The 18,794-nt window shown below is 42.0% G+C and overlaps 1 protein-coding gene across 1 annotated transcript; it reads right to left on the reverse strand.

The window, feature by feature from the left end:
* Window positions 1–2,492: 2,492 nt before the first annotated feature.
* LOC131126043 (phospholipid scramblase 2-like) lies at window positions 2,493–14,275 on the reverse strand. The gene is made up of 8 exons (XM_078797330.1): window positions 14,124–14,275; window positions 10,420–10,493; window positions 9,944–10,221; window positions 7,549–7,591; window positions 7,254–7,474; window positions 4,254–4,415; window positions 4,009–4,170; window positions 2,493–2,832 (listed from the first exon to the last, which is right to left on the reverse strand). The coding sequence occupies exons 2-8, from the start codon at window positions 10,424–10,426 to the stop codon at window positions 2,773–2,775; spliced, it is 933 nt and encodes a 310-aa protein (XP_078653456.1). The 5' UTR covers window positions 10,427–10,493; window positions 14,124–14,275; the 3' UTR covers window positions 2,493–2,772.
* Between the last annotated feature and the right edge of the window lie 4,519 nt (window positions 14,276–18,794).

The following is an 18,794-nucleotide window of genomic DNA, read 5'->3' on the forward strand; positions in this document are numbered from 1 at the left end:
AAATATGGACATTCTACAGTAAGTTAAATAACCTAATTCTATGACATGTTCTCGTAAAAGTACGACCTTCAACATGTTCTTGAAAAGTTATCACATTCTATGACACTTTTTTGTGAAATTGCAAAATTCAGACGCAAATTTGTGAAATTATTTTACTAGATCGTTTGGTCAAATTGTATTTGACCAAATTGTAATTGTATTTGTATTTTTAAATTGTGACATTTGACACATTCTTTTAGAAGACTGTATTCTGTGACATGTTCTTGCAAAATGAAGACTTTAGTAACTGCACATTCTTCACTATTCGACATCACATTTTTGTGAAATTAAAAATTGGAGGACATTTTTGTGACTGACATTCTGTGACGTTTTTCTGAAATTACAAAATTGTCTAAATTTTTTACATTTACAGAAGTCAGACATTTTTGTGAATTTAGAAAATTCTATCACACATTTTTGTGAATTTACTAAATTCTATCACATTTTTTTATTAATATTTTTACGACATTTTTGTAACTGACATTCTGTGACATATTTCTGAAATTACAAAATTGTCGACATTTTTGTGAATTTACAAAAGTCTGAGACATTTTTGTGAATTTAGGAAATTGTACAACACATTTTTGGGAATTTACAAAATTCTATCATTTTTATGAAATTACAAAATTTATGACATTTGTGACTGAAATTCTGTGAAATTTTTCTGAAATTACAAAATTGTCGACATTTTTGTGAATTTAGGAAATTGTACAACATTTTTATGACTGACATTCTGTGACATTTTTGTGAAATTACAAAACTGTCTACATTTTGGGGAATTTACCAAATTCTATCACATTTTTGTGAAATAAAAAATTTTACGACATTTTTGTGAATTTACAAAATTCTATCACACATTTTTGTGAAACTACATTTTACTCCATATTCTTGTAAAATTATGACATACGATATTGTAAATTGCTAGGAGACCGGGGTTCGGTTCCCGCCCTCGGCCGTCTCTGTGTGGAGTTTGCATGTTCTCCCCGTGCATGCGTGGGTTTTCTCCGGGTACTCCGGTTTCCTCCCACATTCCAAAAACATGCTAGCGTTATTGGCCACTCCAAATTGTCCATAGGTATGAATGTGAGTGTGAATGGTTGTTTTTCTATATGTGCCCTGTGATTGGCTGGCGACCAGTCCAGGGTGTACCCCGCCTCTCGCCCGAAGACAGCTGGGATAGGCTCCAGCACCCCCGCGACCCTCGTGAGGAAAAAGCGGTAGAAAATGAATGAATGAATGAATATTGTAAATTTTAAATTCCGAGATATTTGATAGTTTGATTTTGATCCAGTTGTATAAAATATTGTTAAATTACAACATTCTACTACATATTCCTGTACAATTATGACATTCTACGACACATTTTAGTGAAGTTATGACATTCTACTTTAATGTCCAGGAAACATATTTGACACAAGTTGTAATATTATAGGAAACAAAAAGGAGAATCTTTGGAAAATTAGCTTGGGGAAATGTTAGCAATAATAGCATAACAAATTCATTCTTTCCATACTCACCATGAATGAATGATGATCATGATGATGGACACAACACATGGTTCCGAGTTAGGGGCCCACCTGCAGGCCGTAGGTCAGCCCGTGCAGCCTGGGGAGACATTTACTGGCCCTTGGCACCTTCTAAATATTATTTAAATTAGCAAGATTTTTTTTTAAACTGCAAAAATTGAGAAAATAATGACAGGAATGAAGAATGGATAAATATTTAGAAAGTCAAGTCATAATATTGAGAGAAAAATAGCATAAAATGGAAAAGGAAAAAAGTTGGAACATGAAAAACAAGCAAAACAAAGTTGCAATTTTTGGAAAATTAAGTTGGAAAAGTTGTCATATATATTATTATATTATTGTTGTTAAAACATAAAAATACATTGACAATATAATGACAAAATGTAGGGAAAGTGGAAATATTCATAAAAAATAAAAAAAAACAGTACAAATGGAAAGAATAGTTTTTTTGCAAAAATAAAAAAATATTGAGTCATGATATTAAGAGAAAAAATAACAAAATGAAAAAAGAAAAACAGCAATAAGGAAAAAAATATCAAAATGTCAAAATATGACAATAAATTATACTGTATTATATTATATACAAACATATTATAAAAGAAAAATGTACTAGACAAAAGCTAAAATATTTGTTAAAAATAAAAAAAAACATGAATTTTATATAGATAAATAGATAAATATAGATAAATAAAGATAAATAAAGACAAAATATTAAGACTATAAAGTGATAAAGTTAAGAGAGAAAAGAATGGCAAAAAATATTAAAATAAAAGGAAAAAGTTTTGATATGAGAAACAACCAAAACAAAGAAAAAAACAACTAAATCAAAACATTTTTGGACCAAAAATCTGTGAAGGCCGACTCATGCAGTGTATACTGTATATTCCATATACATAATAAACATAATAACAACAACACAGTAGTGCATTTTGCCATCTGTATCTGGTGCTTTAATTGCTTTGAAAAGTATAAAAGTGTAGTAAAGTAGGTAGTTTGTAACGTAGTAGTTAGTTCTTTATGCGATGGTCTGTATGCTACAATGTTAATAATATACAATTATCAGGCACTAAGGTTGAAGGCCAGCATGTTTTATAGTGGTATTTGGCTTCAGTTGCTATGGCAACAGGTACACAAGACAAATATTACATATACTGCATATACAATGCCATGACGGGTGGACGGATAGTTTGTCGTTTTTCCTCTTCTTTTACGAAAAGACCGTGCTGCGCTGGTTGGCCTCGCCCACCTTCTCAAAGAACATGAAATCCTGCACACACAAAAAACACAAAAGTACTTCTTAGTTCCTGCCAAAACAACTTTTCTTGTTTTTTCTTGCTTCATGTGAGATTTGGAACTAAAAGTCACTTCAGTGGAGGATGAAAGCGGCATAGAAAATGGGTGGCTGGTGCTTAATGCGTCTCTGTCCAACAGAGGGAACCAGAGGAACACAGAGGGAGGCTGACGTCTTTGCAGCACCAGGCACCAATGAATGCTTTGCTTAGATGCAATGTATTAAGGGAAAACATTACAATATATTTATTCATTCATTCATTCATTTTCTACCCCCTCACGAGGGTTGCGGGGGTGCTGGAGCCTATGCCAGCTTTCTTCGGGTGAGAGGCGGGGTACACCCTGAATTGGTCGCCAGCCAATCACAGGGCACATATAGACAACAATATATATTCATTCATTCATTCATTTTCTACTCCTTATCCTCACGAGGTTTGCGGGGGTGCTGGAGCCTATCCCAGCTTTCTTCGGGTGAGAGGCGGGGTAAACCCTGAATTGGTCGCCAGCCAATCACAGGGCAAATATAGACAACAATATATTTATTTTTTTTATTTTAAACTCTTGTTGGTACACTTTGTATGTTTCATAGGTATATCTTTTGAGTGTTAATTTGCCGTGTGATGACTTTAGGGTTCTTTGAAAGGAGATTTGCTGCACCGCTGTATATGCCACAGTGTTCAAAGTTTAAGCAAAGGGTTACGGCATGTACACCGGACATTACGGTACTTTATTTGGGCAACAGGATAAGATACCGCTTTACCAGTTAAGTCTTTAGTACATTTTGGTTAAGGCTGCGACTTTGGATTGGGTACAACCCTGGACTGTGTCGTTGGCTGCAGGGTCACACATTTTCTACACAACGCTGAATTTGCACCAATAGTGTTTCTCACCTCAACAAACCCAAAGTTTCATTTTGATCCAGAAAGACCTGAGCCTGGTGGAGGGGTCTGCATGTCCTGAGCCTAGGAGCTTCGAGGGCTTGGATGACCCTGGTGGGGTCACCCACCCATCAACGGACCCTTCTTTTCTGTAAAGCACTATGACTGACGTTGTGTAGCGATGGTGCGCTATAAATAAACTTGCCTTGCCTTTTGACCTTAACTGGAAAAACACGCCGACCGTAGTTAAAAAAGGAAAGGGGGGGGGTACGTACAATAAGGAAACATGCGCCCAGGAGGACAGCTTTCATCTTGACGTCCATGTCCAGAGGAAACTGGATGCCAAAGTTGTCTGTGTCGGTGAAGACCTCTTTCAAAAGTCCACTCCACTGCTTGGTAATGCGACCCACAGGTTGGCCGCCATTTTTGCTCTTCAGCTAAAAAAACAAAACAAAACAACAACGACACACTTTTATGTTAACCATCTTGACAACATAACGACTTTACCGCTGGAGCTCACCTCAAAGCTGACGTCCCCGCAGCAGTTACAGGCGAAGCAAGGACCTTCCAGCTTCAGCACCGTCTCCTTGTTGGCATCCTGGATGGAAAAGCGAGGGACGAAAGGGTGCCAGTCCTGTTTGACGTAGCCCACCGTGGTGCCCGGTGGGGCCTGGACCTCCAACTGCGGGGGAATTGATGGTCAGTCACATATACGCACACGGACGCTGGAGCCTATCCCAGCTAACTTCAGTTTCAAAGCGGATCACATCCTGGACTTGTTGCCAGTTAGGAGGCTGGAGCCTACTCCAGGTCACTTAAATTTGAAAGACTACTCATCCTTGAACCGGTTGGTCGTTGGTCACATGCCACGTATAGTCACAAAAAATACATCCACCTCATTTTCTACACCATTTTAGCCCACAGAAAGCTGAAGCCAACCCCAGGTGACGTCGGTATGAAGGCGTGGACCCTGGAACAGTCGCCAGTTAGTCACATTAAAATAAACATCTGCGCTCATTTTCAATACCAATTTAGCGCCTTAGGAAACTGGAGCCTACCCCAGCTCATTTCAGTTTGAATGAAATGTTGACTTCACACTGAGCTGGTCGCCGTATATAGACACAAAAGAAAACAGCACATTTTCTCTGCAGTTTTAGCACTTTAGTAAGCTGGAGCCTACCCCAGCAAACTTTGGTTTCAAGGCAGACTAGACATTGAACTGCTTGGCATTTGGCCACATGGGACAAAAACACATAAAAAAGCACCCTCGCATTTTCAATACCAATTTGGTGCTTAAGAGTGCTGGAGCCCACCCCAATTCACTTTGGTTTCAAGACTGACAAGACCTTGGACTGCTTGGCAGTTGGCCACATGGCACAAAAACACACAAAAAAGCACCCTCGCATTTTAAATACCAATTTGGTGTTTTAGAGTGCTGGAGCCCACCCCAGCTTACTTTGGTTTCAAGACCGACTAGACCTTGGACTGCTTGGCAGTTGGCCAAAAACACACAAAAGAGCACCCTCACATTTTCTATACCAACTACACGTTTTAGCACCTTAGAATGCTGGAGCCTACCCCAGCTATCTTTGGCTTCAAGGCGAGCTAGACCTTGGACTGTTCGGCAGTTGGCCACATTGCACATAAAGACACACCAAACCATTTCCATGTTTTATACTCCTTTAGGTAGGAGGTCCATTGGTGTAGGATCTAGCTTAGCTCCAGCGAGCGCTACAACAGCAATGAATGTAAATTGTTGTCTATATGTGCCATGTGACTGAAGGGTGACCAGTCCAGGGTTTAGGTCGTCTTCACATCAGTTAACTAGGGTTGGCTCCAGCTTTCCTAAGCACCAACACAATCTAAAAACTAATGAGTGGTTACCAGCAAATACGCTCAAGCAAAGCCAGGTGGGATGGGCTCCAGCTTAACCCATCACCCACCCAGAACAGGATCAACTGTAGTAAATCCCACCTAAGAGACCAAAAGCCGCTACAAGAGAAGTCCTAAGCCAGCTTCTGGGACGTTTAAAAGTCCTCCAGTATTTCCGGTGAAGACATGAGATGAGCTGAGACTGAATGGGCCACCTGTTTGTGTCTTGATATCTTGATATCATCAACACACAAATACATAATTAACACAGCATGGTGGCCGCATCGCATGGGTATTCACATGCTACCGATTTCCATACGGGGAAAGCAAAACCCCAGGGGGCAGTAAACCGGTTGTTCGCATTGTACAGCAGAAAACCGGGGGGCTTTTATGACCTTAAGGCTCTCATTTTACAACAGAAGATTTGGGGTTGTCATTTGGGGGCAGTAAACCTGGGAGGGATCGACCGATATATCGGCCGGACGATATATATAATCGGTATCGGCCGATACACACAAGGGTTTTTCCGCCACATGACAGGCATCCGCCGGGCAGCTTTGTGTTGCCGGAGGACCCTGCAACACATGCAGTCGCAGCACCCCGCCGCCACTCATAACAAGGGTAGTTTTCAACTTTTAATTACCCTCTAACAGTTAGGCTTAGTTGAAATAGGAAACATGAATGCCAAGTAAAAGAATAAGCTTGCTTTTTACACCATACAGACCGCTAGGCATAACAGTTTAAGTCATGGTGTGACAACAAGAAATCCCAAAAACATCACATACCAACGCAACAGACGAATAAAAGCACTCTCACTAGTTGAGCAGACCAAGAATGAACAACTATGCTAACTTTAACTACAAAATGACGAACTATTTACATCGACTGTGCTGCAAAGCACGCTGGGAACCAGGAAGTGCTCCCAGTGACGCTACAATATAGTTTAATTTGGGTCTGAAAACCAGGAATGCTGCTGAATGCTTCATCTTTAAAAGTGCCTACCGTTGGAATTAGGGAGCTGTTGATGTAGTTGGAGGCTAATATGTACAGCTGTTACCAACACCGCTTTAATGGCAACGTTGGCAATTCAGTCCCATGGTGTTTGGAGGAGTTTCATTCAGCCAACGCCGGGCTGAGGTTAAATGCGTGTCGTGTTATGTGTGTGCGCTCTCACCGAGTATGCATAAACACACAGAAGGAATTGGAGCAGCCGTGTCTGCTTATGAGAGGTCTTTAGCGTGCACAACACAAACAAACAAAAAAAATCGGTATCGGCATCGGCCGGAAAAAAAAACGGTTGATCCCTAAACCTGGGGTTGTCTTATAGGGGCAGTAAACCTGGGCTTGTCATTTGGGGGCAGTAAACCGGGGGCTCTTATGACAGACAACTTAAGATATGTCATTTGGCGACAGAAACTTAAGGCTCTCATTTTACAGAAAATTCAGAGTGAAGCGTACTGCACTGAAGGAGTCTTACAAAGAAGGACGACAGAAAAACTGAGTCACGGATTCCTGAGTGACAGTGAAGGAATCTTGAAAGATGGCTACCCACGAACGTGATGTTGACATTATGAAACATAATCAGCATCCCTAGCCGTTGTTACAAGGATAGAAGAAGGTGCAAGGCGAGACTCGTGGAATAGCACACCTCTTGCAGGCAGCAGGGACACCAGCAGGAAACACATCGAAAAGGTCGCACCAGGCGGATGACCTCTCGGTCGGAGTTGTCTTTGATCTTCATGTCAAAACTTCGTAGCGAACCGCAGCAGTTCCTGGTGCAGCAGTCGTTCTTCTCCTTGGCTTTATAGATCTTCTGGCCCAGGCTGTTCTTGATTTCGTACTGGTTGTTGGACTCGAAGCCAATGAACGCTGACCACGAGAAAAAAGAACACACATGAGGACAAAAGTATGTTACCATAAATAAATACAAAAACAGGACATACCTTCCAGGAGTTCCACTTTCTGATGGATGAGAATCTGGTCGATCTAAAAACAATGAATAAAAGGACGTCACTTTGTGGTACTTGGGATGTTACAGGATGTCAACACTTAGGGTGGCGTTTACCAGCAAGGGCTGTAATACCACAACTTGATGCCTGTGATACCGCGACTTGATGCCCGTGATACCCGTGACTTGATGCTTGTGATACCGTGACTTGATGCCCGTGATACTGCGACTTTATACCCGTGATACCACGACTTGATGCCTGTGATACCAAGACTTGATGCCCATGATACCAAGACTTGATGCCCGTGAAACCAGGACTTGATGCCCGTGATACCAGGACTTGATACCGTGACTTGATGCCCGTGATGCCGTGACTTGATACCATGACTTGATACCCGTGATACCACGACTTGATGCCCGTGATACCAAGACTTGATGCCCGTGAAACCAGGACTTGATGCCCGTGATACCAGGACTTGATGCCCGTGATACCAGGACTTGATGCCCGTGATACCAGGACTTGATACCGTGACTTGATGCCCGTGATGCCGTGACTTGATACCATGACTTGATACCCATGATACCGCGACTTGATGCCCGTGATACCGCAACTTGATGCCCGTGATACCGCGACTTGATGCCCGTGATACCGCGACTTGATGCCCGTGATACCGCGACTTGATGCCCGTGATACCACGACTTGATGCCATGATACCGTGACTTGATACCACGACTTGATGCCCGTGATACCGTGACTTGATGCCTGTGATACCGTGACTTGATACCATGACTTGATGCCCGTGATACCGCAACTTGATGCCCGTGATACCGCAACTTGATGCCTGTGATACCGTGAACTTGATGCCCGTGATACCGCGACTTGATACCCGTGATACCGTGACTTGATACTGCGACTTGATGCCCGTGATACCATGACTTGATGCCCATGATACTGCGACTTGATGCCCGTGATACAATGACTTGATGCCCATGATACTGCGACTTGATGTCCATGATACCGCGACTTGATGCCCATGATACCGCGACTTGATTCCTGTGATACTGCGTCTTGATACAGTAAACCTCGGATATATCGGACTCGGCTATATCGGAAATTCGCTCACAACAGACAGATAAAAAAGAATCGATTTTTCTGTAATGCATTTCCAATAAAAATTCATTGCATATATCGGATTTTTTATAACAGATTTCGCCTATTTCGGACAAAATCTCCAGTCCCGTTCCAATTTCCCTCGCATATATCGGATGGCCGCATCGTGTCTTTCTCCTGGCTCCAGATTTAGGACAAATATATTTTTGTAATGGATATAAATCCGATATATGCGTAAAACGGACATTTTCCGGTATACGCATATAACGGATTTCGCTTATATCGGACAAAACCAGTGGGAACAATTGAATCCGATATATCCGAGGTTTACTGTACTATGATCCTGTGACTTGATACAGAGATTTGATGCCTGTGATATCGCAACTTGACACTGCGACTTGATGCCTGTGATACTGCGACTTGATATCGCAACTTGATGCCTGTGATACCGCGACTATATTTATATTTCAACTTTATGCTACAAAAATTAGGACATTTTTACTCATAATATTACCGCAACTTGGTTGGATTTTCATATTTTGACTTTATTCTTGTGAAATTCCTGTTGATTTTCCTGTTTTTGCTGTTCTGGCTAAATGGTATTTTTGGAACGTGCCGTGGGCCGGTAGCGCTCCGTATGAAGTGATTACCATGCATGGTGGCACCTCGTAAAAGCTGCTGTCTTACTTCTTATCTTTAAGACCATGGAAAAATGTCTTGCTCAAAGGTCAAGGCGCACTCTTATCTTAGAAGAGGCGGAACAGTGGAAAACCGTGAGAGTGAAATACTCCAACATATGCAGAGCTTCTTAGAAGGCTTCATCCTGTATGTGTTGCCGCATACTGCAGCATCAATAGTAATTTGGATGCATGTATTTTTTCATTTATTCATTCATTCATTTTCTACCGCTTATCCTCAAGAGGGTCACGGGGGGTGCTGGAGGTTAGCCCAGCTGTATTCGGGCAAGAGGCGAGGTACACCCTGGACTGGTGGCCAGCCAATCACAGGGCACATATAGACAAACAACCATTCACACTCACATTCATACCTATGGACAATTTGGAGTCACCAATTAACCTAGCATGTTTTTGGAATGTGGGAGGAAACCGGAGTACCTGGAGAAAACCCACGCATGTACAGGGAGAACATGCAAACTCTGCAAACAGGAAAATATTTAGAACAGAAAAATAGAAAATATAATCATGTCATTTGCAGCACTTTTTTCATGAAAATTCATGAAAATAAATATAAATAGGAAAAAATAATTGACACGCTGTACCTGCATGAGGTATTCAAGCCCTGGCGGGACCCCGACAGCAACAACAGCAGTATTGGCCACTGCTGCCTGGGAGGGGCCACCGCCATACATTGGGGGCCCACCGGGGGCGGGTCCCGGCTGGAACATGACAGGAGGTGTTTGACCTTGGTTGTAATCCATGTTAAAACCTGGAGGCGGAGCTTGAGCGGGGTCGCCATAGCCGCCCTGAAATGCTGGATAAGGGGCCACCGATTGGCCCCCGTGGTGGGGCACCGGGTAGGGGGCCTGATTGGGGTAGCCTAGCAGAAAGAGTAAACACAGGCATTAGCCCAGCCGGGACACACAAGGACTCCTTTCTCATCCTGGACCCGAAGTAACGAGGTTAGCAAGGTTCACATGACCAGTGGAATCGACCGCGGAATGGCGGCAAGTGCGGACAGAAAATTACATTTTTAACACAAAAAATGTTAACAAACACATTTTGTGTGGGCACTGACCAGACATGTCGAGGGGGGGCTAGCTGGGACCGGGTGGCACTTCCTGTTTCAATCCAAAGACCCTGATGGAAAAAACTAAGAGAAAAACACAAACACTCATGTTGACACTGTCAATAGAACACGAAAGAACAAAACAAGCTCATCCAGGTCTCACTATCGATTAACAGGGATGATTATTTAACTATTTCTTAGTCAATTAATCTGAAGCTTCTTGTTTCCATTAATCGAGTCAACGGTTAGGCCCCAGACCAAGAGTGTCCACAGTCCAGCCTGGGGTCCATTTGTAGCCCACGGCTTTTTTATTGGCTCAGAGCACATTCTAAAAATAGAATTACAAGAATTTAAAAAAAACACACACAGTAAAAATTGACAAACCAGCACCAAAATAGCATACAGTTAAAGATTACAGAAAGATGTTATTTTATTTTATATGAAAAACATTCTGAAAAATTGACTTGGGGAAAAAGTGATAAAGTCTAAAAATATTATGTGAAAAAAGTAAGAAAAATTACTAGAAGAAAGTTGAAATAGTTGGAAGATTAAAATAATAAAAATTTATTTATTTTATTAAAATAAATATAACTACAAAAAGTCAATTTTGTAGTAGCAAAAAGTTGAAAAAATATAAGATGTTGAAGGTCATAATATTACAAGAAGAAAATTCACAAGTTGAAATATTTTGGAAAAAAAAATATATATATATAGTATATAATATATATTGCATCACTTCCAAAGTTTATTTCTCACAATGTGGCCGGCCCTCAATGGACCAAACCCATACGAGGGTGGGGGTATGCTGGAACCTACCCCAGCTAACTTTGGGTGAAAAGCGGGGTACACCTTGGATTGGTCACCACTTTCATGTGGGACAAAAACTAGCTCCAAACTAACCACTTGCTTGTTTGTGGTCAAAAACCACATTTGGAATCTGAAGAGGACAAGCTAGGCGGATAATTCTAGCGAGCTGACAGCTAGGCAAGAACACGGATTGGTTTGATGAGGGCATGTCAGGCTGTCTAACAGACTGGGGTTGTTTCTAGCCACAGTAGAGGACAAAGTGCGTCCATTGTTGGCTCAATGCGGGTGTTGGCCACCCTACGTGACACAGCACACAGCCCTGATCAAACTCTTAAGACCAGTGTAAAAATAGGTAGGATGGATCTTTTGCACATCTTAATCAGGTTTTAAGTTGAGCTACAATATGAAAAAGCAAGAAGGGGGAATGAGACAAAAATACTTGATGCGAGTGTTTCCAGGTGACTATTGGGAACATTGGTCCAAGTGGTGAAGATGGCTTCACCAAGGGTCCACTGTCTGGAACTGATGGCCATTTTCATAAACTTCCCTTGCTATCCATACCCAAATGTTCTCTATAGGATGTCAATCAAGGGAGGATGCAGGATGGTCCAAAAGAGTCATGTAATTCTCCCAGAAGAAATCCTTGGTCAAGCCAGCATTGTGAACTGTAGCGTTGTCCTGTTGAAGAACCCAGTTCTTACCACACAGACCAGGGTCCTCGCTCATGTCACTGACTGCCGTTTGATGACCCTGTACCGCCTGAAGATTCGGTGTTCCACTGAATGAAAAAGATGGGCCCCCCTCCACGGTCTCAGGGTGATCTCCTTGTCTTGCCAGTAACGTTGGAAGCCATCTGGACCGTCAAGGTTGCATTTTTTTCTCATCAGAGAATAAAACTTGTTTCCACCTTCCAATGTTTGATGCTCCCTGCCAAAGTCTAACCGGGCAGTTTTGTGGCATTGAAGGAGACCAGGTCTTTGGATTCCTTTTCCCACAGATGGCGTCTGACGGTTATTGTGCTGCAGTCGGCACCAGTAAGTGTCCTCAAGTGGGTCCAGGACCGCCCCGTATCTTAACGGACAGCCCATCGGATCATCCGGCTCAACACAGGTGTCATTTTTTGGGGGTCTACCGCTTGACTCTTTAGTTCCGTAATGCTGAGGATCTTCGCTAAAAATGTAGATTGACCATCTTACTGCGTCCAACCTCAGCATCAATAGCACGCTAGCAAAAGCCTGGCTTATGGAGCTCCACCATTGAAGAAGAGAAAGCTTCTTAGCTTTAGCCATCAGGAAGGCATGACTGTGTCAATGCTTGACAGAAAATAAGAATTTGGAACAGATTTTCGCTTTTATAGCCTGTGGTCTTAGCTTGATATGTTACAAATGGATGTGGTATTTTGTTTTTAAAGCAAATAAGCAACGTGGTTAGTTTGGAGCTCGTTTTTGACCCACAGGGAAGTGGCTATCACGTCCTTCGGATATGCAGATCATTTTGCAAGTGTCTGTTGTTGTCATGGAGGTAACGTCCTACAGCAGGGGTCTCAAACACGCGGCCCACGGGCCAAATGTGGCCCGCAGGACACTAGTTTGAGGCCCCCGCCTTGATATGAAAGTTTAATGTTACTGCGGCCCGCGCAAGTTTGATATGGATGCTGTATGGTATCATGTACCCAGAAAAAATTATTACGTTTGATTAATGTTCATGTTCAAGGTTAAATAACTGTTAATAGTTATCCTCCCTATCCGTGTGGAAGTGGTAAGTTTTTGGCTATTTAAGTTTAAAGGAAATAACTTGAAGGCTACCGTTTAGGTCGCTAGCTCTCTAGTTTGCGAGTTAGCATGTGTCTCAAGACCCTGCAGTTGCGCAATATGTTGTAAATAAAAAGAGAATAAATGTGACTATAGTCTTGTTTTGTCATGTCTACAGGGCTCTAATAATGCTTTGTTAATTTTAATCTGAAAAATTTGTCTACCCACCAACTATATGTGGTTTCTTAAGTTTTTATTATTTGCAGTTTTATTATTATTATTATATTTATTTATTACTGATTGATTGATTTTCTTTATTCTTGATTTGTTTATTTATTTTTCATCTTATTTTGTGCAGAAAAATAAAAATTAAGATATTTGAGAACAGTGGAATGTTTTATCAGAGCTTTTATTGTAGAAAATCGGAACCAAAGCACTGAAAAAGTTTGTATATTTTTCTGTTTTTAATAAATGCATTTTGGGTTTTTTTTTGAAAACCTGATGCGGCCCAGCCTTGCCCAGACCCTAGCTCCAGTGGCCCCCAGGTAAATAGAGTTTGAGACCCCTGTCCTACAGTGTATGAAAAAGAATGTGTATTTCAGAGTGACAGAAAATGGCCGCTTTCAGGGACTACAAAATGGGTCAACTTCCATGCTTTTCTTGATCATAACTTCAGTTCATAGGTCAATAGCTACAGCACTGTACTGCCTAAAAATGAAATTTAGTTGTCATCATCATATCTATCTGTATAAAGGTACATTTAGTTGCGCCAGGCCAACAATGATGAAGGTGCAGCTAAATAAATAGCTAACCAAATGTTTCAATAAATTAATCTAATATTATGCTTAGGTTTGGGGCCAGCGTGTGTGATTAGCAAAGTGGGCGTGGTTTGAATCAAGCTAGGCCGGGTGTGGTTCTTGTATTTCTCTCTTCTTTGGAAATTCTACTCTTTAACCTCCTTTAGCAACAAAATGAGCAACATTTACAGTCGAGACTATCTCCGTACGTTCTCGGGTGTACGGGTGATGAACTTCTAAAGCTCACTGACAGAGCGAATGCGTCTAGTTGGTCCCTTCCTGTTGTCTTCCAAGGAGTTGACGATAAAACGGCGGGTTTTTCTCGGCTGGACATACAAACACCAAGGCCACGACTTACCCTTTAGTCAGTTTATCCACTCACGGCTCCTAAAATATGAATTAGATCCACAAAAAAACGTCCTTTTTCTCTGTGTTGACACTCCAGAACCTGTTTAACCAGTGACGCTTTTTCGCTGGCAATCCTCCTCCTTCAAGCTTTCATATATGCCCCGCCCAACTGTTTCTTATTTTTTTTGCGGAGGGGTTGGTGTCACATGACCTTAAAACGAGTCTTTCTTAAACTATATATTAATACATATATTCCACTTAAGACGACTGGATATGTTTGAGTAACATATGGCAAGGCTTTGGTTTGTGGATTTTTTTTCCAGAGACGTCGTGACGTAAGGGAGCGTTTCTGCTGTTTTACCAAATATGACCACCAGAGAGAGACATTACCCACAAAACACGTATAATTACTCAGGAAATTCTCATGTCAAATTTAACCTATTTAAAAGTTGTATCCATGGAAATGTTAGTTAATATGATCAGAGCGACATAAAATTGTTTGTATACATTTGTTTGTGTTGCATACTTTTGTACAAGCGTGCCATCCACAATTTCACCTATATTAAAATATAATATATCAGGAATACTACCAAGAAACAGCAAAAATGAAAAAAACATGAGTATTTTTTTAATAAAGCCAAAATATTAATGGAAAAATGGTTGAAACCAATGAGAAACACTCCCAATTTTATGGGATTAATGTCATAATATATATTTTTCAAGTCAAACAAACAAGAAAACAACAAAGTTGTCATTTTTGGAAATTTTGGTTGTGGAAAAAGTTATAATATGATGAGCATAAAGTATATATGCTCATATATATATATATATATATATATATATATATATCGATATGTTAAGCCCTTTGAGGGCTTAACAAGCATAAATAAACTTGACTTGACTTGACTCATAATGCTCCAACAAAGTTAAAACAATTATTTAAGAAGAAAGCTGAAAATATTTATTCATTCATTTTCTACTTATCCTCACGAGGGTCGTGGGGGTGCTGGAGCCTATCCCAGCTGAAAATATTAATTATAACAATTAAAGTCATAGTGACAAGAAATATTTACAAGAAAAAATGATTAAATTGTTGGAAGAACCATTACAAGAATGAAGTCAAAATATTGAGAGGAAAAAGTCTTGATAAAAAAACTTGATAACATTATGAGGACAGATTTCATTTTAGAAGCTTTTGGGAGTTAAAATTTGTGTGTTTGTGTAAATGTCTACCTCTGAAAATTCTAGAAATCTTAGTATAATTGTTAGAATGCTAACACCTAGCATGATAGCACCAATTGTGTGCTTAACTTTATATTCATGATAATCCCAAAAATTGCTAGTATGCTCATGTTAGCATGCTAACAATGCTAACATGCTCATGTTAGCATGCCAACACCTAGCATATTAGTACTAAGTGCTTATATATATGTGTCTACCTATGAAAATGAGTAAATAGTTTGTAAGTGTTTACCTATGGAAAAGGTTAAAATGCCACTATGCTAACACTAGCATGTTAGCAATACTAACATGGCAACATTAGCATTCCAACACCAAGCATAGTAGTGCTAAGTGTTAATATATGTATCTTCCTATGAAAATGAGTAAAAATGCTATTATGCTAATGTTTGCATGCTAGCAATGTTTAGCATGCTAATGTTTGCAAAATTAAAAAAAAACACCAAAAAAGCGTAATTTAAGTAATATAACACTTTGTTTGTCACCAATAACACAAACCAGCAGGTTGTTTCTTTCTTTAAAGATAAAAAAACCATATCGGCATATTTCCATTGGTTGGTTTAAAATATATATATAATTGGCCCCACATTCTTTCATTTTATTCAGTATGTGGCCGTCAGTGAATAAAATTTGGACACCAAAAACATCAACAATGGTCAGATGAGCTCCTTAAATGAGCGTCCAGACAGTAATCAGCAGATGAGATGACATCATGACTGTCGGCCGTTCCCTTTTTGCTTTATTTACAATTATCTGCCTGATCTGGCTGCTCTAGCTCTATGTTTTTAGAGATAATTACCACAGGGCGGGAAGAAGGAAAAAGGACAACGTGCCTGAGTAAGGCTACGTGCTGGGTGGTGGTCGTGGTTGGCACCAACACATGCACACACACACACGTATGCATGTAAATTTGCAGGCACAGATTCAAATGTTGTTGTCGAGGACAGGGGTCTCAAACCGCCGAGCCGGGGACCGGTACCGGTCCATGGTGCATTTGCACAGAAATAATCAATAACTTATTAACGACACACTGTCTCCCATCACACCTAGATGGGACCATCTCAACGAGGTGATGTTCCTATTTGGAGGTTCTTGTTCTGTACTCGAGGGTTTGGGGGTTTGGGTGTTGGGTGTTTGGCAGGGATGTGTGGCGCAGCTCCTTCTGCCTGCTGGTGTCTTGGGTTGGCGCTGTAGTGTCTTCCTCCTTGCCGCGTTTGTGGTTGGGTGGGGGCTGGTCCATTGGTGCCCGGTGGAGTTTCCCTCAGGGGGGGCTAGCTTCTCTGTTTGTCAAATTGGGCTTGCTTGTTGTGTTCCTCTCTATGCCTGTCCTCTCTGGGATGCTCTGGTGTGGCCCCATGGGCTGCTGTGGCCTTGTGTGTTGCTTGGATGCGGGGCTTGCCATTTTGGGGGCCGGTCAGGGCTTCTCTTGGTGTGTGTGACTGGTCCGTGGCATTAGGGGTGCTGACAAGCAGGGGCTCCAGTTTTGGTGTAGCCATTTTGGAGGGTTTGCCGGGCAAGGCTGAGTGCCGTGGCGGGCCAGGTATGGGCTGTGAACTGGGTGTTGCCTGTGGCCCAAGTCCGTACCTCGGGGGCTGGTTCCCTATCCCCTTACCTGTCCTGGCCAGTTGCTGCATCCCCTTCTACTATCCTGGCGAGTGGGTCCTGCCTTGTGGGGTTTGCGTCTCCCTGCCGCTTTGTCGCATTGGGCTTGCTTGCTTTGTGAGCGCGGCCCCGTTCCTCTCTCTGCAGTCCCTGTCCTCTTAGGGTTGCCGTGGTGGGGCCCCTTGGGCTGCTGTTGTGGTGTTTGTGTTTCTAGGAGTGGGGCCATCAGGTCTGCCTCAGGGTGTGTGACTGGTCCATTGCATGTGGTGCTTGGGTGGAAGCGCTGCCGGTGGCCAGTGAGGCCTCTGGTTTTAGCGGGATTTGGTGGTGCCATTTTGGGTGGTTGGGCAGGCCAGGATGGGTGTCCTGACGGGCTGGTTGTTGCCTGCAGCTCATGGTTTGCCCAAATCTGTACCACGGGGGCTGGATCCCTTTCCCCTACCTGTCCTGGCCAGTTGCTGTGGCCTCTGTGATGGGCTCTGATCTGGGGTGCCTGGGGGCGATTAGGGTTGTGGCAGGTGGCTCATTGCAGTGCGTCAGCATATAGGACTGTGGGAGTTGGCTTACAATGGGGCTGCCTCATGGCATGCCTCCAACTTAGTTGTGTCTCAATTTTAACTGCAAAATAACACTTACGGTTTGGGGAAACTGGGTAGGTGAAGTTTTTTGACCTTGGTTGTAATTCATGTTGAAACCTGGAGGTGAGGCTTGAGTGGAGTCTCTGTAGTTGCCATGAAATTCTAGTTAAGAGGCCAAAGTTTGCCCCCTGTGGTGGGGCATTGGGTTGGGGCCCTGGTTGGGTTAGCCTAGCTTTAAGGGCAAAACCATGCCTGGACACACAAGAGCTCCTTTATCATCTTGAAGCCAACAACATAATGAGATTAGCGTGTTTGGCATGCCAGTCATCACAGATTACATCACTTGTTGTGGAATCTAATTAAAAGAAATCTAGCAAGAATTAGGAGAGTTGAACATATTTTAAAACATGATGACACACACAAATGTAGACCAGCCCATCATAGATGTCCTGTTTAACAACACAGTAGACACAATCCAATCACATCACGGGCATGGGTTGGGGTGCGGCCAGTGCTGCAACTGTGGACCAGTCTTCCATGGAGGTGGGGATGTGGCCTTCCCGCCGGGGTCAACCGGCGTTTGTTGGCAGTGGTGAGGTTTGGATTCTCTGGAGTAACCAGAGAACAGGTAAAACTCCACAGATGTGCTCAAACAGTGATTCCAGCTCGCACTCTCCTGACTGTAAGGCCAGCATGCTAACCACAAGTCAGATGTGAGCAGCTATAGGTTGTACTGTAACAAGTGCTGATTCGCTTTGTTGGGGTGGCAGCACTGGGAAATTTCCCCTTTATTTTGTTTTAAATAATTTTTGTTATTTTATATTAACTACAATGATTATTACAATAACTAAATCTAATCATTTAAATATAATATTTATTATAATGTGTTGTATTATTCCTTGATTTTATTTGTAAGTCCAACACATGTTGCCAGATTTTGCCTCATTTTTCAATTGCCAGACCAGCAGCATATCATGGACAATCTAGAATTTTAGATTTTTAGAGTTTTAGTGGCAGATTACTATCACTATAGAGAAATGATTTGCTTCATCTTTCAGGGGAGCAGGACAGTGAGAGTCATCTGACAGAGTGGCAGATTACTATCACTGTAGAGGAATGATTTGCTTCGTCTTACAGGGGAGCAGGGAAGTGAGAGTCATCTGACAGAGGAGCCGTTTCAGTGGCAGATTACTATCACTGTGGAGGAACGATCTGCTTCGTCTTTCAGTGGAGCAGGACAGTGAGAGTCATCTGACAGAGGA

Source organism: Doryrhamphus excisus, linkage group LG2, assembly GCF_037039965.1.
Source record: "Doryrhamphus excisus strain RoL-2023G ecotype Guam linkage group LG2, RoL_Dexc_Guam_v1.1, whole genome shotgun sequence".
NCBI lineage: Eukaryota > Metazoa > Chordata > Actinopteri > Syngnathiformes > Syngnathidae > Doryrhamphus > Doryrhamphus excisus.